The following is a 24,040-nucleotide window of genomic DNA, read 5'->3' as shown; positions in this document are numbered from 1 at the left end:
GCACGAACAAAAGTACGCGCGCGCATAGTTTTATAAAATCTGCCCCATAAGATGCAATGTAAAAAGTCACTGTATTCCTAGCAGCCTCAAGTCTGACTTTAGATACTGGGGAAAGCTGCAGAGAACCTTTCTGGGATGAATGTAACACCTTTCTAGGTGTACATTAAAGGAGTCAACTGGACAAAAATGAAGGAGTCAAATTATGTATCGCTTTATAAGTTGTCAGGATCTTGAATTGTGCTTTGAATTGAAGCAATCACATTTTTTAAAGTGGGGGTAATATGTTCTCTCAAAATAATACCAGATACTAGGCATGTTGCTATATTTTGAATTATTTGTAATTTATGACAGTTAATCTGTGGATGACCCATATATAAAGAGTTACAATAATCTGGGCAGGTGCTAACAAGTATCTGGATCTCAGTAGCCAAATTTGCCTGTGTCAAAAAGGGCCAAAGCTAGTAAATACAGCATAGCTGAAAATGGCAACTTTTGCTATAACTGAGATGTGAGGTATATACTCAGAGTATCATCAATCAATTAAAAGGCTTCTTACCTGAGAACTTAGAAGTAAACTTATACACTTGTTCAGACAGATAGACAGGTAGAGGAAGTTACAAGGAAGAGGCCTTCTTGACTACAGCATCTCTGTTATTTGAGGAATTTAGCTTATGCAAATTTAACCATAACAATTCTCACACCTTTACAGGCAAGAATTCAGTTTTGTAATAGTAACAGTCCATAACCAATGATGGATATAATTGAAAATCATTTGAATGAAAAATTGTATCCCAGAAGAAAAAGTCCATGTATGCTGTAATAATCAGTAATTATTATTGTTTAACAATTTCACCTAAATTGGTAATTTAGCTCCAGTTCCTTGTCTGCAGGTATGGGGGTACAGAGCTTTTTATGATCAATACACCTGTAAAGGTATATTCCAGAGCAGTAAAAGGGCACAGAGACAACCTTTGAAAAGGTATGCCACCGTGTAAGCTTTTATCCCTAAGCTTTTCATTATTCATAAGTATTATATTTCATTCTTTGCTTAGTATTATATGTAGTATAAAATAGCATTAAAAAAATGTGCTGGAAAAAGACTAGTGCAACAAGGAAAGTTACTGAGATATATGAAAGTGTGCCAAAGGCCAATGCCAGCATTCCGGTCTAGCTGTAGGCTCATTTTATATTTGATATTAATTGCATAATGAGAGGTAAGAAATTAGTAAGTAGCGATTTAGGGAAATATTTTCTAATAATAACCAGTTGAAGAAATGTTTTGCTAACCAACTAATTTATTCATTGGTGTATAGGTTAGAGGTGATGAACTATTTAGCCCCTGGTATCAATGAGCAATCACAACAATTATCATAGAAAATATCAGCTTCCCTGGACCCTTTCAGTACCTGCATGTGGGTCTTAAATTCAACCCCAAAATGAGCAGACTAGAGGAGCCTTAGGGTCCTTGTTTGATGTCATATTCTATTTTTCAATGAGGAAAATTTGAGCAGATTCAATATATTTTTGCCACAAATTCACAAGAATCAGTACTGAATCTGCCCACTATAGATCCAGCAAATCAAGCAACTTGGTTCAAACTCTAATGCAGATTTGCCACAATGTGAGAAATCCACACAAGATTACTCATGAACTCCTTATGGTTGAATTTGGGTTTTTTTTAAGTTTGCATGTCTCTACAGCAATATATTGATGGTACTTGAAAAATAAGAACACAAATAACACAGTAGAAATGTGCATCTTACATCAAGTAGTTTTATAAGTGATGATTTTCAAACAGTACAGTAACTCAGGGAATAGGGAAATACCCACTCTGCCTAAATGTAATTTGCCTTGAACTACCAATGACAAGGCCTGAGCTAAATCCAAAAAATAAAAGAAACAGTTGTCTCAAGCACCAGCCAAACCAAGAAGCAAATCTGAGTCAAGAATTACTGTAAACCTAGCTGCTGATATATAAAGCCCCTAAAACAGCCAACTTATCCAGTTAAAGTTAGCTGAATAAGTTATCTGGGATAAATGTTCTGCTGGACATCGAAGATTAAAGTTATTTATCTAGCTTTGTCAGAGCAACACTGGGATGGGTTTGCTATTTGAATCTACAGCGATCCTGATGCTAAAAAAGGCCTTTGTAAAGGTGCCAGGTAATTGGGAGGATAAGAGTTGGGGATGAGGGATTAGGACTAGGGAAGGCGAGAATGTTAGGAGGGCACTGCAGAGAGCTTCTTCTAATCAGGGAAGGAGTGGAAGGAGTTGGCCCAGGAGCCTGACCCCAGATTTATTTTTATTGAATCCTTGGAGGGGTTTGGGGAGGGGAGGGGGATACTCAGCCCCATAAGGCCCATTTGAGTAACTTTGAGTGGGAGGTCTCTTGTTCTAGACACCAAACCACTTAGCCAGCTAAATTCTTTTGAAAATAGCTGGTTAAGTCTAAAGTTATCTGGCCAAAAGCAGTCCTAAAGTGTTCTGGTTAACTAAGCCAGATGTAGCTTGATATTGGTTGTTAGCTGGATAATTTTACTCTGCCCTGGAATGCCCCCAAAATGCCTCCTTTTATCCAGCAAACATTTAGACAGATAATGATTTATCCAGCTAAAATTTAGCCAGATATGTACCCCAAATATTCAAAAGTCAGCATTTGGCCAACGAAATCCTTATAATATTTATCTGACTAAAAATACCTTTGAATATCAGTTTCCTAGTCTCTCATAGGCCTGTGTAGCACACCAAACTACAGAGCATCTACTACTTAAACTGGAAAATGATTTAGAAATTTGTTAAAAAAAAACTAATATAGATGAAAACATGAAAATGAATATAAATGCAAATTATCTTGGGTCAAAAAAATCTTAAACTCTTCCAAGAAAAGGACATGACATTTTTTTTTCTTAGCTATAACTCTGGCTTATGTGTAAAGTGATTCAGTAGTTTTTACAAGTTAAGGGACACAAATTAAAATAAAAATGATTCTCACATTAACACACTTACAGGGAATAACTGATTAGAATGAGTTATGCTTTATTAAATCATAGAGGACTGAGATAAATAATGGAAAACATTTGTCTACTTTAGAGTTTCACTCAGGAACCTGTACGAGGTCCGTTTAAAATATAATCTTGTCAACATTTCTCTGTTTTGCCTATACAGGGAAAATATTATGTTTACTACTATGTAACTTCTGAAAAAAGCTAAAAATCAATAGATGGAACAGGGAGACAAACGCAATGATAATTTTTCTAAATAAAAATCATAGGTTCTGTACATTGTTTTACATTTGAAATCATTTTTCTTTTTTTTCGTCTGACCTTAATATCTTGGAGATCCATATTCAGCTAACTTGGTTGAGATATTTAGTGGTGCAGTTGCACCACTCAATGAACATGGCTATAATGAAATAAATATATCAGCTAACTTTAGACAATTGTACAGCAGGTCTAACTTATCCAGCTAACTTAGGGCCTGATTCACAGGGACAGTAACTTTTAGATAGGCACGCGGGCGCACATGTGTGTGCGTTTTGCCGTCTCGCACCCAGGGATGCGGCTATTTTATAACATATGCACATATAAGTGCGCATGGTATAAAATAGGCTGAGTGTGCACATATGTGTGTGCAATTTTAAGTGGGCACAGGCATGTGCTCGCAAATCCCACTTCCACTGAGTAAGTGGGGGAATTATAAAAGGGACTCATGCCTACGCCATTCAACATTTTCCCAGTTCATTCCCAGTTCACTTAGGATAGGACTTCCAACCCCCCCATTAGCCCCGACCCCTAAAACCCCGCAGACTACACTAGATTTTTTTTGTTTTATTACTTATATGCCATAGCATAGCAGTAGTATGCGGCAGAGGACCCCAGCGCGCACCTGTGCACATAAATATTTACTCACACGTCTCTTGGCCTTCCCCCAACATGCCCACGCCTCACCCATACCCCTTTAAAAATCTGCTCAGTGTGTGCCGGCCCAGCATATTTGCATATTCCCTAAATGATGCACGCATCGGGCTTTTAAAATTCACCTTTATAGCTTTTTTTCCCATTCTATGTCTATGGGAAAAATGCATAGTGAATCAGGCCCTTAGCCCGATAAGGCTGAAGATCGGTACTTATCTAGTTAAGGGCCAGATTTATTAAGGCTTTTCTCTCATTTTGTGTCTATGGGAAAAACCCTTAATGATGAATTTTAAAAGCCCAGCGCACGCCAAAACTGGGAGATACGTGCACAAGTCAGACCGACAGGCGCCGAGCAGATTTTAAAAGCTGCCATGTGCATGCATATCTCCTGCTACGCGCACAAATTAAAAGTTCCGAAAAAGGGGCAGGGCATGGGCATGGTCTGGGTGTTCCGGGATTTCACCTTGAAATTTGCATGTAAATACTTACACACACAGGCATGCATTGGGGTCTCCTGCCACACAACTTTACTTCTGCTATGGATGGCGTGTAAGTTGTAAAACAAACAAAAAAATAAACATATCAGTGTGGTTTTAAGGGTTGGTGCTAACAAGGGGATAAGGGAGGCTATTAAACTAGAGGGGTTTGGAAGTCCTATTCTTTACCTGGGTGAGCTAGGAACGAAATGTTAAAACTGGTAATAGCGCCGGCATGTGTGTCTTTTAAAATCCCCCCACTTACGAGGCAGAAGCAACATTTGCGCATTATAAGCACACGTCCACCTAAAATTGCATGTACTCCTGTGCGTATTCAAAAATATTTTATAATATGGACACATTTATGCACATATAATATAAAATGGCCGCATCCCTGGGTGCAGGCCTATGAACACGTGTATATATATGCCTGTGCGCCAGTTTAAAAGTTACTGTGCCTGTGAATCAGGTACTATTTTAGCCAGATAAGTAGCTCCACTCCAGAATACTCCCATCCTGCCCTGCACTTACCAAGATAATATTTTTGGCCTGACAAAAGTTAACCAGATAAGTGGCAGTCACTGAACATGGCCCAATATTGAAACAATACCACTTAGCAGGGTAAGCCCAAAATCCAGCTACATGGAGCTGAATATCAGCTTCCTGTTATTTCCCTCTCTAGACAACTTCATTTTTAAATACCACAAAAGAACTTTACCTTCTTTTCTTCCTGTAAAATTACTACATCATGATACCGTGGGACAAAGAGGAGATTTTTCTTGCTATCATCTTTCTTGATGTTGACATTCTCATAATAAACTGCAGTTTTCCTTTGGGAAATTTGAAGGGAGATTTATGAGTTTGCAATTCAAGATGCATGAACATCTAAATAAGTACAATAATAAAGTTTTCTTCTAAGTATACTTTAAATAGAAACCGTGTCCTCTAACATTCAGTAATGTGCACTCATAGGAAGAGTTGGATATATTACAAATCTACTTCAAATCTTTGGTAGCCATGCAAATAAGATGAAGTTTTCTCATTCAACCCTAACCTTCCTACTCATGCCCCATTTTCTGTTTTATTGCCCCTTTCATCAGCACAGACACATCCTTCTGTCTTGCCTCTGGGCAGCAGGATAACAGAAAGAGGAGGAAAAGAAAGAAAGAGAGACAGGGAAAAACAGTGGGAGGAGCCAGAAGATAATAAGATTCTATTAGCCATATATGAGGCAATTTTTAAACCCCACGATGGACTTATAGTCTGATGAGTACACTGTACATTGTACTTATTTTCAAAGGGAAATTGGGCCAGCTGCAGCAACAGGCCCGCATCTTAACAGCTTTTTTTGCACCTGCTTCAAAGCAAGTGCAAATATACCCATGGAAGGTATGTATGTGGCTTTCAAAATGAAAGACCTGCACATACATTTCCTCCCACTGATCTGGCCTTGGACCCGTCCATGCCCTTTTATACCAGAGGGTAAAAGTACCCATGCTGTGCCCAGCGTGGGTACTTTTATCCACAAATGAGGGAAGGCAATTTTCAGCTTGGGGCTTTAGATCTTTGAAAATTGGGTTTCCTGAGTAATACTTCCGTCTATAACATTAAGCTCACTCAAAAAATCTATAGAGGCTCATTTATGCAGCAAAGAAAGTGCTACAATACCAACAGCAGCAAGGTATGTTAAGAATAAATTGCAGGGGAGTATGATATGATCCAGTTTTTAAAGGAAGAATTCTCTATCCCTGTTTTTTTTTTCACATCATTTCCTGCATCTTAGAGGTACTTGTAGTTCACTAAATAGGACTACAAATATCAAAATGTATTGAGAAGAAAATTAAAAAAATAAGGGCTGGCCAAAAGCCTCCCTCTAAGAAGGGGCCACATCATATTCTGGGAATAGAAGGATTCAGCACCATCCAGCACCCAAAAAGAATTCACACATCTCAGCTGCTGTCAGAGAAGTCCAGTGAAAGACATTTTAAAGCTGGCTGCTCAACTTAGAAGATAAAACAAACTCTACTATATAAATTGCACTAAAAATTAAGAGGGCCATATTCAAAAGCATTTAACCACCCTTGGGACCCTATTTCTCTAAAACTTTTAAAACCGGTTTCAGACTTGATTGTTCCGATCATCACCACAATAGTTAACTTTTTCCTGTCTGAAGGTCATATGCCACAGCCTTTAAAATGTGCAATAGTTAAGCAAGCCAATTAAAAAAAATAAAAAGAAAGATCTCTCTGATTTTAATAATCTCAGACCTATTTCCAACTTACCATTTCTCGATAAACTTATTGAAAAAGTAGTCCAGAAACAACTTTCAGATTATCTAGACTCCAACAATATTCTCTACCCTTCACAACACTGTTTTAGAAAATCTTTTAGCACAGAAACTCTTCTTCTATCACTTTCCGATACAGTTCTCCAAGGTTTTGACAATGGTCACTCCGACTTACTTATCCTTTTAGATTTATCAGCAGCCTTCGATACAGTTGACTTTGACATCTTATTTCATAGACTGTTCTCTCCTGGCTCAAATCATTTCTTTCTGACCGTTTTTTTTTTTCAAGTAAAAATAAATACTCATTATTCCCAAAAAATAAAAATTGAATCTGGAGTCCCCCAAGGATCGTCTTTATCGGTGACCCTTTTTAATATTTACCTTTTGCTCTGGCCTGACAAGGCGACCCAGCACGCGGGGCAGAAAAGCTGCCAACAGATGTGGTAAGACACCACCAATGGACGTGGTAGTGATGCTGTCAACAGACCCCCAGCCCATCACATCCTCCCTAGGCATGCGCGCACACTCCTCTCTCTATTTAAAGGGACCACAGCGGGAAAACCCACACAGCCCCTCTTGATCATGTCAGCAACAGAGTCCTATTAAAGGGCTATGTTCCAGCCGAAACACACCTCACCAACAGGTCCCACTACCTAGAGTAGAGCATGTTACTTCAGCATCTGTTTTCAGTCCAGCTTGTCTTCAGTGTTTGTCTTCAGCCCAACTTGTCTTCATCCTCTGTCTTCAGTATTGTCTTCAGTGTTCTTTGCCTCCTGTTCCTCTCACCTGACCTCCCTGCCTAACTGTTCCTTCTTCCCTTTTGACGGATATCTGGATTGACCTTGGCTTGTTCTTTGATCATGCTTGACTGCTGCCTGCTACCAACCTCTGCCTGCTTCATGACATGCCAGATCACCGCTCACCTATAAGTCTGCCATCCAAGGACCTCATCTCCAGCTCACAGTAGAGATCTCACCTAAGTGAGCTTTTTGTCCCAGGGGTCAATCTGTTTGTAAGGGGCAAAATTAGTATTGAAACCTGAAAGTGTGCTAGTTCTAACCAGTCGAGGTGGGGCTAATTGGATGTGTGCTCAGCCATAGTATTTGCTAGCAAACTGAGAAAAACTCTTTGGGAGCTGGGATTCTAAGGAATCAGAACCTCTGCTGAATCTGAATCTAAGTGCAATTTTATTTTATTAACTTGTGCTTTAATGTAACAGAGCTGTTTATTTGCCAAAGTTTGTGCCTTGTTTTGTTTGTAAGGGGCAGAATTAATATTGAAACCTGAAAGTGAGCTATTTTGTCCCAGGGGTCAATCTGATACTTTGGGCTGTGCTTAACCAGGAAACAGGAAGCGCTAAAGCTCCTTGTATCCAGCAAAGTAAAAGGTTTTAACTTAGTAAGCCAATCAGGGGAGGGTCTTATCCAACTCAATTGCAGACACAGAGGAAGAACTAGAAGGCTGGGAGAACGAGAGAGATGTGGAACAACAGTGGACCGAACTAAAAGGAGCAATTACCAAGACAACAAATCTATATGTTAGAAAAGTAAAGAAAAGGAAAAGAAGAATGAAACCTATCTGGTTTTCAAAGGAGATGGCTGACAAAATAAAGGCTAAAAGAACAGCGTTCAAGAAATATAAAGGATCCCAAAGGGAGGAGCACAAAGAAGAATATCTGGTAGAACTGAGGGAGACGAAGAAAGTAATCAAGAAGGCAAAAAGTCAAGCAGATGAAAGGATTGTCAAAGAGGTAACGTGAAGTGACAAAACATTTTTCAGATAGAGGAAAGTGCAAAATGGTATAGTGAAATTGAAAGGTGGAAAAGATCAATGTGTGGAGAGAGACGAAGAAATAGCAGAAATATTAAACAAATACTTCAGTTCGGTGTTCACTAAACAGGACCCTGGAGAAGGACCGTCGCTAGTTAACAAGAAACTGGAGGGGAGTGGAGTAGATGTAACTCCATTTACAGTAGAGAATGTATGGAAAGAGCTGGGGAAACAGAAAGTGGAAAAAGCCATGGGGCCGGATGAGGTTCATCCCAGGATACTGAAAGAGCTCAGAGGTGCTGGCGGCTCCGCTGAGTGACTTGTTCAATAGATCACTGGAAACGGGAATGGTGCCGAGAGATTGGAGAAGAGCAGTGGTGGTCCTGCTTCACAAGAGTGGGAGCAGAGAGGAGGCTGGTAACTACAGACCGGTTAGCCTCACCTCGGTGGTGGGAAAAGTAATGGAGTCACTGCTGAAAGAAAGAATAGTGAACTATCTACAGTCGGGAGAATTGCTGGACCAGAGGCAGCATGGATTCACCAGGCAAAGATACTGTCAGACAAATCTGATCGCCTTTTTTGACTGGGTGACTAGGGAATTGGATAGAGGAAGAGTGCTCGATGTCATCTACTTGGATTTCAGCAAAGCTTTTGATACGGTCCCGCACAGGGGGCTGGTGAGTAAAATGAGAAGCTTAGGAGTGAGTGCCAAGGTGGTGGCCTGAATTGCAAACTGGTTGATGGACAGAAGACCATGTGTGATGGTAAATGGAACTTACTCTGAAGAGAGAGCGGTGTTAAGCGAAGTGCCGCAAGGATCAGTGTTGGGACCGGTCCTCTTCAATATCTATGTGAGCGACATAGCGGAAGAGATAGAAGGTAAGGTTTGTCTTTTTGCAGATGACACTAAGATCTGCAACAGAGTGGACACGCCAGAAGGAGTGGAGAGAATGAGACAGAATTTAAAGAAGCTGGAAGAGCGGTCAAATATATGGCAGCTGAGATTCAATGCCAAAAAGTGCAGAGTCATGCATATGGGGTGCGGAAATCCAAAATAACTGTATTCGATGGGGGGTGAGGGGCTGATGTGCATGGAGCAGGAGAGAGACCTTGGGGTGATAGTGTCAAACGATCTGAAGTTGGGGAAACAATGTGATAAGGCGATAGCTAAAGCCAGAAGAATGCTGGGCTGCATAGAGAGAGGAATATCGAGTAAAAAAAGGAAGTGATTATCCCCTTGTACAGGGCCTTGGTGAGGCCTCACCTGGAGTACTGTGCTCAGTTCTGGAGACCGTATCTCTGAAGGGACAGAGATAGGATGGAGGCAGTCCAGAGAAGGGCGACCAAAAAGGTGGATGGTTTTCATCGAATGACTTATGAGGAGAGATTGAAGAATCTAAATATATACACCCTGGAGGAAAGGAGGAGCAGAGGTGATATGATACAGACTTTCAGATACTTGAAAGGTTTTAATGATCCAAAGACAATGACAAACCTTTTCCGTTGGAAAAAAATCAGCAGAACCAGGGGTCACGATTTGAAGCTCCAAGGAGGAAGACTCAGAACCAATGTCAGGAAGTATTTCTTCACGGAGAGGGTGGTGGATGCCTGGAGCGCCCTTCCGGAGGAAATGGTGAGGACTAAAATAGTGAAGGACTTCAAAGGGGTGTGGGATAAACACTGTGGATCCATAAAGTCTAGAGGATGTGAAGGAAGAGAGGGAGGCTTGCGGGAAAGACTGCTACTACCTGGAGATAATACCCTTATTCAATAGATGTACACCCGGTAAATGCGACTCTAACAGTGCTCTATGCTTCAAAGCAAGAGGAAATGTGAAAAAAAGGATTTGCATTCACAAAAAATGTGGGGAGTAGCTTGCTTGTTACGGTGGTTACTACCCCAAACCAAACAAGCCTGATGCTTCACTTTCAATGCATATTCAGTGTTGCTCTCTGCTTCAACGGCAGGGGGAATGAAGAAAAGATGATTTTTATATTCTGACAACAACCAACAAGGACTGAATTCCACAGTCTGGGTAAACAAATAAGCATGGGTGTAGCTTGCTTGCTACGGCGGTTACTACCCGAATCAATTAAGCCTGATACTTCACTTTCAATACATATCCAGAGAAGCTCTCTGCTTCAATGGCAGGGGGAAATGAAGAAAAGGGATTTATATTCATATAACAACCAACGAGGACTGAATTGCACAGGCTGGGTAAACAAATAAGCGTGGGAGTAGCTGCTTATTGCGGCGGTTACTAGTCCTAACCAATTAAGCTAGATACTTCACTTAGAAGCAGACAAGCACTGCTCTCTACATTAATGGCGGGGGTGGAAGGGAAATAGAACTAAAAGGTTACATTAATTGCGGGGGTGGAAGGGAAATAGAACCAAAAGGTTACTAAAGACCAAGAGTAACAGATAAGTATGAGAGAGGAAAAAAAAAGTGTGGAGGCTTGCTGGGCAGACTGGATGGACCATTTGGTCTTCTTCTGCCGTCATTTCTATGTATCTATGTTTCTAAGACCTGCTGGCCCTGGCACTCAATGGGTCAACCCAAGAGGAATGAGAGCTGGTATAGGTGTACCTCCAGCAAGGTCTCTGCTTCATCTGGGTCTGCCTGCTGATGGCAGGAAATTACAGGATTCCTTCCCACAGGTTGCACCAATTCTGCCTCAGCCTAACAGTCCATGAATGGAACAGCAGTCTATGAATTTGTTTGCTGAAAACTTTAAATGAATCTTGAATTTGTAAGGAGAAAGGCTGGAGTAAGTGTGGTTCCTGCCTCCAGCCTAAGAAAGTTACTCGGCTATCCCCATATGATGAGGTAGTGGGACTTCTGCACTACGCTCTGCACAGGCAGAAACCCAGTCTCCACAGAAGGATAAGAAAGTTTATTATTGTGCATTGCCTGCCAAAGAAGCAGTGCTGCTAGCTGTGCATAAAGTATTGAAGAGTTTAAAAGACTGTGGCTCAGGGAGGAGCACAACAGCCAAACAGCTTAAACATTTTCTTTAATACAAAGAGCTGTGTCTTGAAGCCTTACAAAAAATAATAGCTTTAAAAGTTTTCTTTCAAATAAGGAGAGAAGCTCCACTTGCTCAGAAAGGGAATACAGTGAATTATTGCTGGAGAAGCAGGTTTGTTTGTTTTGGGTCTTTTTTGCCTTCTCCTTACAATAAAAAAAAAATAATCATTTGTGGTGTGTGTTTTAAACAGGGCATGATCCTCCAGCTGTAAGCCAGTTGCTCTGCACTAGAGCTCAAGGAAGTTAGCCTGGTCTGTAGGAAAGCATGACTAAACTGAAAATGCAAGTTGTGATTCAAAGTCTCCTGGAAGGACAGAGGTAGCCTACCCTTAACCATCTTATCTCATCCTTAACTCTTATTTACACCCCTTCCTCCCCAGCTGATCCCTTTGCAGTTGCCTCTCGCCACTGGATAAGCCTCCCACACTGTTATGCACGTTCCATCATATTGTAACTTCACAATTAATTTCCCCGCTCTTTAGTCACTTCACAATTAATTTCCCCCTTCTTATGTTGTCCTAATGCCATGTAAGTATATTTTTATTTTACTGACATATTAGAATGTTATAGTACTATATTGTTTATTTATTTATTTAATTAGAAACTCTTCTATACCGTCGTTAAGTTAGTTGTTACTTTATTATCCTATCTTACTTTCCTTTTAAGTTGAAATTTATCCTGAAATGCCGCTCTACCCTAGCTTCCCATTACTACTGCCTTAGTTCTTTGTAACTCGTTTCCTGTTAACACTGTTCTATGTAAACCAACATGATGCACCTACGAATGTCGGTTAAAAAAACCCCCTTTAAATAAATAAATAAATAAATAAATAAATAAATAAATAAATAGATCCATAAATAAATAAATAAGAAGGTGTCATAAAGTACCAGACTGCTTAGGCATGTGCCTGGAATGAATGGGAAGCAAAAGCATTGCTCCTGATTGCCAGCTTGTCTAGAGTAAGACCAGGGAACAGCCCACTGCAGTTGGAAGCTGAGAAAGCACAGCAGCCATTTGAATCATATGTCTGGTGTTTACCCTCCAGAGGGACAAATGTGCAGATGAAGATAATAGCAGCAAATGTGCTAAAGCAAGAGATAAGCCTAAGGATGATGTAGCATCCTGCCCATGTTTTATGTAACTTCCATCTTCAGTTTGATGTATATCGATATGATGGTCACACTAAAATAAATAAATAAATAGCAAGAAAACCTGACATACAGCTAGTAAACACACTGGTTCTATGCCAGTGACAGAAGAAGAGCCAGAGGGGTAAGAGCTGATGAATGCCAGAAAAAAAGAATAGAACTCAAGTGATGTAACCTGCAATGACCTTGACTGATATGCAAGAGAGCTCATGGTGGAGCTTTACAGCCTGGCCTGAAAGAGACAACACAAACTGCCCGGAAGGAGGCAGAATAGAATGGTCTGAAGGAAGCAGCACAGACTTGTCTGACAAAGGCAGCATGGAGAAGCCAGACTGAGTCACTGCAGAGAGGCCATAGGAAGGCACTGCAGAGAAGCCAGAGGGAGGCACAGCACAGAGATCAGAAGAAAGCACTACAGAGTATGGAGATGCAACCCCTGCAGATTGGCCAGAAAGAAACACTGCAGATGGAGATGGTACAGAGGAGTAAGAAGTTGCCATAGAAAAAAATTGAAAGAGTTGAAGCCCAAAGGACTATGAGCTTTATAGCAAGTGGAAGAGAAGCCACTATGGGAACACCCAAATGGAGTCCAGAGAGTCTGGCGGGGGAGGACTGAAACTCAGAGCTCTAGATGGACTTAGTTCAAAGACTATGGGTGGACAGTGGGCCAAGGGCACAGGGAATGGTTGTAATGTTTGAGGGTTGGTTAAGAGTAACAGTAATGAAAAGGCGAGTGTATGATCCTATAACTCCTATGCAGAGTTTCACTGGTGCAAGGCCAGAAGAGGGACAGGGGGAAGAGAACTTACTTCCCTGGATGGGATCCAGGATAAGTAGACGTGCTCACCCCGATGGGTTCAAGATGAGAGGGAGGGTATATCAAGGAGTGGCCCTACACACCCCTTTAACCTGTGTGGAACCATGCATCTAGCCAGGTCCACCTTAAATCCTACAGAGAAAGAGAGCTCTCTGGGCGGGATCCTGCTGAGCAGGATAAGAGAGTGAGCCCAGCTGGGAACAGAGGGCCATGGGTTTCCAGGAGAAGGCAGCTCCTGAATCCTTTCTGGAATAAGGATATGGTGAAAGAACACTACTGAAAGTTACTCGGCTATCCCATACCATTATACTAAAATAAAACAGTAGAATCTAAATATAAATGGGAAAAAACTGAGGATAAGTTTGAATTTTTACAGTGTTGAGGAAAAGTTTGAATCTTTACATTGAGCATAATCTTTTAACTCAATGTAATTAATCTTAAGGATCAAAAGTAACTTTTTGATGGGGTAGGGGACATAGAGGGACAAGTGAAGGAGTTCCAGTAATCTTATTGTGCCGTATTTTCACTTACTGATTAATTTCATATTCTCCAGGTCCAGGTCCTTCATATTTTCTAGATTCAGCTCGTTTTTCTGTACGATTGCCAAAATGTACTCCTTTATACTTGGAAGTGGAATCTGCTTCATTCTGAAAAAAATGAAATTGACTTTACTTAAGTATTTAATATTCTTTCAATTTTCTTAATTTCATCATGCCACATAACATTTTTATTTTTAAGTTGCTTCATAAATTCTTTAAGTTGCTTTCTAAAAATCATCACTGTGAACTGCCATATTTGGAACTATCCAAAATTCTATCTAATGCATACTTATATACAGGAAGTCCTCCGACTTAAGTTCCTGAAACAGTGAGGTCAATATTCAAAAATCCATAAAAAGGATTAGCTATCTAGGTAAAGTTAGCTGGATAAGTTATCTGGAATACTCAGTGACAAAACACCCCACTGAATATCCCCAATTAAAGCTATCCAGCTCACCATAGCAGGATAAAAATAGCCAGTTAAAACTAAAGTTTAAAAAGTATTTCTGGTTAAGTGTCAAGCTGCACAGATCCAAAAAAAAACCCCCAAAAGATTATGAGAGTGCTATCCCTATCACTGTCCCCTCCTACTCGAGCTCCAGTCCTGGTATACCCCCACTCCCCACCTCCTTCCAGATCAAGTCATATTTTCCATAATTGGTAGCTTCCAGGGCCCCCTTCTCTGCCCCCTCAACCCCCCTATCCCAACCCTAACTTTCCTACTCACCGTGTATCTCCTCTAGTGACACCAAAAGTGCCAGACCTGGGTCACATTAGGCTGCAACTGCAATCTGGGCTGGAGAACTTCCAAATTGAAGATGCTGGGAGGGTGGGAGAGCTAGGGTTGGGGTGGGGTACTGAAAGGAGTGGAGCCCTGGAGGCTACTATTTATGAAAAATATGGTTTGACAAAGGAGCAGGTGAGGTGGGAGGTCAGTACTGGCCCTTTTATTTTTATCCTTATGGAGATGGAGGAGGTTTGTGGGTCAGCCTGAAGGTTTGGCCTGGGAGGGCAGAGCATTTGGAGCTTGGGTAGCAGGAGGCGGCACTGATAGAGCCAGTAGGCCCACAATCTTTATTTTCTTTTAAACCTGCAGACTAGCATTTGACTGGATATGTTCTTTTTAATATAGTTGATTGTCTAAAGTCTTCTGGGCACATGTTCCGAGATCACTTTAGACTTATTCTCAGACACATCTTGAATTAGCTGAATAACTTACCGGTAGTTGACTAAAGTTATTTGGCTAACTCAACCCCGACCCAGAAAGCACCCAACAAACACTTTTTTGTTTGGCTAAATTTTAGCTGGATAAGACAGAAAAATATTCAAAGTTGCCATATAGATAGATAACTTGTGAGTTATCCTGCTAAATGGCTTTGAAACCACTTTTCCCAAAGGAAACAATGTTATACTGAGGGACTGTTTACAGAACCAAGGCCAATACCCAATTTTCACTAAATAACTGAATTAGCAGGGTTGGTGCAAGGATATTAGGCACTCTAAGCAAACCTTAAAGCCTGGCAAACCCCCACCCCCCATGACTTTCCCACCGACAGTTTAAAATTATTATTTATAACAATACATATTACATGAAAAGGGAGGTAAAAATATAATATACATGTTATTGTGATAATTACATGCACTGCTGTGATGCCAACCAAAAAACTGCAAAGAGATTTGGAACCCATATGGTATTAAGATATTGTAAAATGTTGGGTGTGGGCTTGGTTCTCCCATACCAAAACAGCACTAACTGCCAGCACTCAGTCAGTGACAACCCTACCTATGAAAAGGCACACTGCAAATATTAGAGCAGGCTAAAAGACACCTATCAGAAAAACAGAACAAGCCAAGCTGCTATAGATCCCTACACAGAAACTACATGCTGGCAGAACACCTCACCTCAGTCACACACGCAAAACACAGACCCTCACCAAATACAGAATAAACAGACTATAAAGTATAAATAGAAATATGCAGACAAAAACTGAACCGTATATTGCAACAAGCCGGACTCTGTATATGGTGCAACAATAGAAAAACAGAAACATTATCATTCCTCATAAAACATCATCACCATTCCTTATAAAACATCAAACAATAAATCAAAAAATATAAATCATTAATCATAATTGTAAAATCATATTAATAAAATATTTCTAAACAGCTGACCATGGTGACTGTCTTCACTCTCTCTTACATATATACTCTCCAATACATACACACTCTCTTACTCACATGTTCATACATGCACTTTCTCTCCCCACATGCTTTTTCTCACACATATACCCTTCTCTTTTTCCCACATACTTCCCCACTTACATGCTCTCCCACATGCAGTCCCAGACACATGCTCGCCACATGATCACACACAATGCTCTCTACCCCACATAATCACACGCACATGCTCTTTCTCCAAATGATTTCACACACATGCTCTCATACAGACACCCTCTCTCCCATATGCTCTCCTACACATATGCTCTCCTACACAAGGTCTCTCTTTCATCACATGCACACATGCTTTCTCTCTCTCTCTCTAGACCCCACATGATCACATGCAAACATACGCTCTCTCCTCCACAAGATTTCAAACATATGCTCTCTCCCACATGATCAGACACACACACACACACATGCTCTCTCTCTCTCCTCCACATGCTCACATACACTGATACATGAACTTTCATATGCTCTCACACACCCACTCTTTTTTCTGTCCCCAGAATATGAAGGCAGTAGAAGCAGCTTCAATTCTCACACTATCAGGAGGTCTCCTCTCTTCATTGTGGAGAGAACGCAGCTCCTCTTTCGGCTGGGCCCATGCTCCTCTTCAGCTATGCTGCCCAGCCCTGTTCTTTTGCCATAAGGCCCGATCTGTCATTGCTGCTTCTCTCTTCAGCAGCGCAGTCCGACCTGCCACAGATCCACTGCTCTTCAGCCACACGGCTGGACCTGCTGCTGGTCCTCCTCTCTTCAGCCGCACAGCCAACCTGCCACTGCATCTCCTCTCTTCAGCCACGTGGTCCTTCCTGCTGCAGCTCTGCCGGTCTTCAGATGCATGGCCCGGCCTGCCAATGCACCTCCTCTTTTCAGCCACATGGCCTAGCCTGACACAGTCCTGCCGCTCTTCAGACGCATGGGCCGCCTTGTCACTGCTTCTCCTTTCTTCAGCCACATGGCCCGGCTTGCTGCAACTCTGCCCTCTTTGGCTGGGAGGGCCTCCTCCTACTTCTAGATAGTATGGAGTCTTTTTTTCTTTTGGCACAGACAGGCCAGGAAGAAGGAAGCCCAATCACTGTGGGTTGGTGCAAGCAGTAGGCAGCCGCCCCCAAACCTGTGGTTCCCTAGGCAGCCTCCTAGTTTGCCTAGTATGCCTAGTGCATCCACTGGCCCTGTGAATTAGTACAATACTAAAAGCTTGGACACATTTTATGCTTTACATTTTTTAACATACCTTTTCCATGCTGCTCTTTCTTTAACAAAGAAAGTGGCAATACAGTACTTTCTTTCTGTAATTCCTTCCTTGACATTTTCCATTAATCAATCTCAATGATTATTTTATAGCAATAGGACAATGGATTAGCAACCCAAAACTCACATTAAACCTTTCCAAATTCAAACTCTTCTGGCTCAGCAATCAAGCAATCATGATCTCAACTTTCCCTATAATGTACACCCCTAACATCCAAAGGAGTCAATACGAAGTCTACGGGGTTTCAACTCAATCAAAACCTCATGATGAAAACTCATATTTCTAAGGTGAGGAAAACCTCTTATATGTATGTGCACCAGATTCCCCAACTGTGCAAGTACCCTGATAAAAACAACCTTGTACGGAGATAGATGCACTGCTCACTAACTGAAATGGCTATTTTAACTCTCTAATTAATCTAGCTGGGATTAATAGCCAAAATAGTGGAAAGGATCAAATAATCCAACAGTTTGAATTCCAAAACGTGTTTCTTCAGGAGCCATACCTTAATGAGAATGAGTTGTTAAAAGCTGAAATTAGAACATAATCCAACAGCTTTCAGTAGAAAGGCAAAGTAAAAAGCCGTCTGCAGAGAAACAAAGTAAACACAATGCAGCTCATCTTTAACAACTGCAGAAAGAGAATTTAAAGTTGCAAGAAGATAATTTAAAATTAGAGAAAGAGAATCAGGAATTGATATCTGATCTAAAAGAATCTAGGTACCAATTGCAACTGTCCCAAAGTATGGTTCAGTTATGGAAAGAGAGAGCAGATAATGTAACACACAATCAGGGGCGGATTCCCGATGATAACCGGCCTGGGGATTCGCCGCCCAGGCTGGCCCAGGAGATACCACGTGGTCTGCCGAGTGCGGCTCTGTCATGGCCGCGCTCGGCAGACCACGTGACTAGAGCGACCGGCTCACTGGGGGATGCCCGATCCCCCAATAGGCCAATCCGCCCCTGCACACAATCCTGTCTTTCTGAAGCAGAGCATGCAGGCAGAAAAATATCCCAGAATAGCTCAGAAAACGTCCCTGTCCCCACACCTCCCTAAGGAGCAGTGAGAGTGGAAAGTGGAAGGCATAACCAAGAGCTACAGACAGCCTTGTTTCCAAGACCAGGAGAAAATAGTAGAACCACAGAAAAAGCTTAAGGCTTGGGAGAAAGCAGAGGTGTTAGCTTCTAAATACAGCAGGCCAACACCCCAACAGGCTTACTACGGTACCAGTCAACACCAGAAGAAGCTTCAAATCTCACTAAACAAATCAAGCTGCTTCGTACCTTGATTACGCCATTTAAAGAAAATTCTGGCTTAGATATCTTGCAGCACTTAAACAGGTTGCATGAAGTTTTTCAGGTAGTGGGTGCACATTCTGAAAAAGACCAGGTGGCCTTACTTCCATAGAGTTTCAGTGAAGAAGCTAGACAATACATAGCTAGCAGCCCAGCATCCCTTACACACGAGTGTGCCCTCAAAGAACACGTTGGAATTTATCGGGTAGTTTTTAATTGTCTGGCGCATGTAAATCTCAGGGGTTATGCGCGTGGCCAGGCCTTGCACACACCATGCGCATTTTCAAAGGGGCCTGGCCACGTGTGTAACCCCCGGGATTTATGCACGCCGGGCAATTAAAATCTACCCGAAGTGCTGGGCCCAGAGAAAGGGGCGGTCTGGGGGCAGGAAGGTGCGATCTGGGGGGGCGGGGCTGGAGGCAGACGGTACAGCGGCCATTTGCCACTGTGCCAGGGAAGTACGCGCCAGCAGTCGGCCGGCGTGCACAAATTACTTCTGCTCCATCGGAGCAATAAGCAGCAAAACAACAAAAAAAAGGTAAGAGACAAGGTTTGGGGGGAGGAGAGGGGAAGAGGGAGGGAGTATGGGTAGGGAGGTAGGGAAGTTCCCTACCTGTCCACTCCTTAATTGGAACAAACTGGGAGAGACCCGATCTCATTGCTGCGCGTACTTTTATAAAATTAGACACCACCCCCCCCACCCCCCCCATGCGCGCCGCCCACGGATTTTATAACATGCATGCCCCAGCATGCATATCTTATAAAATTGGCGCGTCCATGTACGTGTGCCGGGAAGTGCGCGCCCACGGACGCACGCACGCACCTTTTAAAATCTACCCCTCTGCTATCAGTGTTTTGGCACAGCAGGCTGCCTACAATCTCAGCCATGGCCCTGAGGAAAGTCCCAGAGCTTTTAGCTACCACTTAAAGCATACTTTCTTCTATGGTGAGCCCTGTGACACCGAAGCAGACAAGACTGCTTTCAGAAACCTCTTTTTTGAGGCTCTTCTCCCTACTCTACAAACTCCATTATCTCTCCACAGGGAGGTGCCCTTAAGATTCTTCGTACAGGAAGCAGAAAAGCTATATGCCATTTGTCATAAAGGAATGTCTGCCCCTAGAGGCAAAAGACAGACAAGAAGAAGGAGAGGAACCAAGTGTCCACCATGAGTGCGAGTCCAGAAATACACTTTGAAACGAATCCCCTCTCTTCTTGTTCTAAGTCTGACAGGCCCTGGACACCTTCTCCGAGCAATCCAATGGCACAGCAGCTAACACAGAAAAGGGTGAAGGAGATTTGCAGCCACACAAAAGAAATCACAACTGGGGGCAATGGCAAAAATATAACCAGAGACCTCCTATGGAGAATCATCTGGCTGAGCCGACAGCCGTCATCCAGAAGCTTGTCAACCAAAACCAGTGTGCCTGCTCTGCCAGAAAAGTTCCTCAGAAAAAAGAGAAAAAGTCTGAGGCATTTAAGAGTGGCACCAGGCCTAGCACACCAAAAGAAGGCCCCAGTACCACTGGGTCCTCCTCTAGCACACTAAATGATCCTGTTTTTGATCCCCAGGTCTCCACCTTAAGGGCCTAGGAGCCTTCCCTGTCTGAACCCAGAGATGCCCATACCTCTACAGTACCAGGTAATATCCACCTGCAGGAGAGTCCTACATCCCTTCTGGATGTGGACTGTCAGGAAGGATAAGTATTTCTTAAGGAAATTAAAGCCTCAAGGACTTCATAAGACGGGCCCCATCAGAATACAAAATGTGTTCAATTGGGAGGGGCTTTTAGATATGGGTTCTGAGGTCACGCTAATCATGCAGAGCTTGTTTGATAGGCTTTCTGCTTCCTTAGAGAGTAATTCTACTTCAAGAGTAGTCCCTTGCGAAATGGACTTGGGGGCATATAGAGGAATGCCTGTGGAGATCACAGGTAAGGCATAGCTCACCCTTCAGTTAGGGAAGATGAAAGTGAATCATCCAGTTCTGATCACGAAGACCCCTGGTGAAGAATTCCTAATTGGGAACAAATTCCTCATGAGATTGTCCCCTATACTTGATTATGTAAATGAGGTCATGTGGATTCAGATCAGGTACCCTCATCTGTGGCTCAAAGGGGGAAGGAGGTCTGTAGTTCCTTCTCCATAGAGCAGAGAGAGACTACTCTCAGAATAGATTTCCAGAGATCAGCAGACCCCTCCCCACTGGTACAGCCTGAAGAAGGGGGAAATAATAATGATAATGTTATCCTCTTGAAAAAGGAGACCATACTCAGCATTGTCTAAGACACTTATCAAATGGAGATTTGCTTCAACCAAAGCCCACCTTCCACTAATCAGAACCGAGCGGACTCAGGAACTCAGGAGGTAAGTCCACCTGTCACCAAAACACATATCTGGTATACCTCAGGAAGCTGACTGACATACACCAGAGTGGAGATGCCATTTCAGTGTAAGTCCAAGTAGCAGTTATACATAACATGCAGGTACCCCTGATGCTCAGTAGCATGGATCCTTCATGAGCAAGCCCCTCTTCCGCAAGGTGAAAGGTAAGATAGAATGGGATGCAGTAAAACACAGTAATAATTTGCCTAGTGCTACAACTGCACATGAATATGTTACCCATCTGCAGGAACATTTGCAAAACACTTTTGCATTTTCCCAAAAGAATTTGGAGACAAATGTCAGAGGTAGAAAAGCCTATTGTGATTTAAAAGCTACCTCTAAAGACTACAAAATTGAAGACAAGGTCTTTTACTATAATTAAAGTATAAACAAAGCCAAAGAAAGCACATTTTTGCCTAGCTGGAAAGGACCTTTTGTCATTGTGGATAAAGTCTCACCAGTTGCGTATCTTATTCGAATTAAGACAAATCCTGATGGTAAAGATGTCCTTAAATGGGTCCATATTAACCAGCTCAGACCTTGTCATCCTCGTAAATTTGTGGCTCAAAACGCTGTGCCCAGTGACACCTATATTAACAACAAAGCAGAAGAGTAGTTCCCTACTGTTTTGCAGATGAAGAACCAGTCCCTGAGGGCGATCGACCTAGTGCTGCTGGTGATAGGAGCAGAAGCTGCCAAACTGGTTAAGCCTGGTCTTTCCTCTGGCATCGTGATGCAAAACACCCCTGGCTTTCTCATCATGCAGTCCCAGTTTGTCACCTAGAAAGGTTTTGTGTCACTGGACCCCAACATGTGATCCAGAAACATTTTAACCTCACTTACATGCATTTGCCTGCAACTAAAACTTGGTTCAAGGATAACCTGAAATATGCTACCCAGAAGGTCCAGAACATTCTTAGCCAATTGGACAAAATTATGATCCAGCCCATTAGACAAGACTTAGACCATCCCAAAATGTTTATTGGACTAATTGCTGGATCCATTATCTTTTCTGCCCAGGGTTCCCTCTTTGGTGCATCCATGTCCATTGCCAATGCAGTTTCCGTGATGAAAAATTTGCAGAACACTGTTAAAGACTTGCAGTACGATATGAAAACAGTATGATATGAAAACAATACTATAAATATTGTAATTTAAGCTCACGTTAATCTCCTTTAAGCTAAGTTTAAGTGTTCTCATCTGTTATCTGTTTAAGTTACCTGTTTTATATGACTAGTTCCCTGTAAAGTGCTACCATTCCAAGTTCATGTTTCATGTAAACCGATGTGATGCTCAGAGTGTATGTCGGTATATAAAAACTTCCAAATAAAATAAAATAAATAAATACATGAAAAGTAACTATACAGATATGACACCAACAAGAACAGTTAACTTTTCAAGGTAGAACACTAAGTAACACTGTCACCTTGGTTAACCTACATTCTCAAGCAATTAAGCATAACCAAGAGGACACTACCATCATTAAAACTGTGCTGAGCGAAGACTGTACTTTTATCCAGCCCATTCAAGTGCTCACCAATGACTTCTTCAGAGAGTTGGACAACAGCATGAGTTACTTAATGAAAGGACAGATTCAAACCTATTTAGTCTCTCCAGAAGTTATTACAGATGCTTTTGCTAAAATTACCTAGAACAACATCGAGCCTATCCAGGTCCATATTGCTTATCATCAGACCGATACAGTAAAATGCAGCCACAGTTACCCTGCTTCTAACCCGCTTTCTACTCACAATTTGGCCGCGTTAGTCCAACCCGCAATTCACTATCCCTTTTAACCCATCCTTAACGCTTCTTTAAATCAACGGGAAACCCTTTCCGCCCGTGGCATGTATATGAGATGTAAACGATCGGATTAGCTAGTCCCTCCCATACAGTAATGCGCGCCCCGATTATCGCTTTTTTAACCTGCAGTTTTGCCGCGTGTTTAACCTGCTAACTTACCGCCTACCCTTACCTCTGCGTTAGTGTGGAGCGTCAGGTCAGAGAGACGAAATTTCACGGACAAACGACCCCCCCCACCCCCCGGGACAAGAGCCAGGATCGGGCAAACCTTCCCCCAGCCCCCGCTCACCTGCCCTGGTCGCGTCCATGGTGCCGGTCTTCCATGCGGGCACGCTGACAGCTCCGGAGCAGGAAGGAAGGACCTGTTGTTTCCAAGCATAACCTAAACTCTTGCCTGCCCAACCTAAAATCCAATGCACCAGAAAAGCCACTCTTCAGATTGCAACTAATCCCATCCCCCAGCCCCCGCTCACCTGCCCTGGCCGCGTCCATGGGTGCCGGTCTCCGGGGCAGCCCCAGTCCTCTCTCCCATCCTCCTGGGGGCAGCCGGCGGCGAGAGCGAGAGCAGCCCAGGGCGGATCGCGAGGCGGCTTCCAGCAGACCCCATCGGCGAGGGTGCATGAACGCACGTCGTGACCTGAGCGGCTGGCTGGACGTCCGAGGTCACGGCGTGTGCCCATTCACCATTGCCAGCGAGGGCTGCTGGAAGCCGCCTCGCGATCCGCCCTGGGCTGCTCTCGCTCTCGCTACCGGCTACCCCTGGGAGGATGGGAGAGAGGACTGGGGCTGCCCCGGAGATCGGCACCCATGGACGCGGCCAGGGCAGGTGAGCGAGGGCTAGGGGATGGGATTAGTCATGATCTGAAGAGTGGCTTTCCCGGTGCGTTGGATTTTAGGTTTTCTTGTGCTTAAAGTTGGGATCCACTTCCTGGTACCTGTCATTTCAAATGTCATTTGAAATGACATTTGAAATGACAGGTACCAGCGCACCCAGGATACTGTATAGGCGCTGTATAGCGCCTATACAGTAAAATGGATTGCGCTTCATGGACGCGCGTTGGACGCGCATTGGACGCGGCTTGCATTTGCATGCCATTCAAATA

General features: G+C 42.8%; 1 protein-coding gene across 2 annotated transcripts in view; it reads right to left on the bottom strand.

Moving 5' to 3' along the window:
- STPG2 (sperm tail PG-rich repeat containing 2) overlaps window positions 1–24,040 on the bottom strand; it is a 1,290,079-nt gene that overhangs the window by 1,071,889 nt on the left and 194,150 nt on the right. For both annotated transcript variants that reach the window (XM_029597484.1, XM_029597489.1), the window contains exons 6-7: window positions 13,974–14,089; window positions 5,109–5,220 (exon numbers count right to left, since the gene is read on the bottom strand). In XM_029597484.1, the coding sequence (XP_029453344.1) occupies window positions 5,109–5,220; window positions 13,974–14,089 (228 nt within the window). The remainder of the gene's footprint in view (window positions 1–5,108; window positions 5,221–13,973; window positions 14,090–24,040) is intronic.

The sequence above is a fragment of the Rhinatrema bivittatum genome, chromosome 1 (assembly GCF_901001135.1).
Source record: "Rhinatrema bivittatum chromosome 1, aRhiBiv1.1, whole genome shotgun sequence".
Taxonomy (NCBI): domain Eukaryota; kingdom Metazoa; phylum Chordata; class Amphibia; order Gymnophiona; family Rhinatrematidae; genus Rhinatrema; species Rhinatrema bivittatum.
The sequence above is the reverse complement of the archived record's forward strand: the minus strand, read 5'-3'. Positions and strand labels throughout refer to the sequence as shown.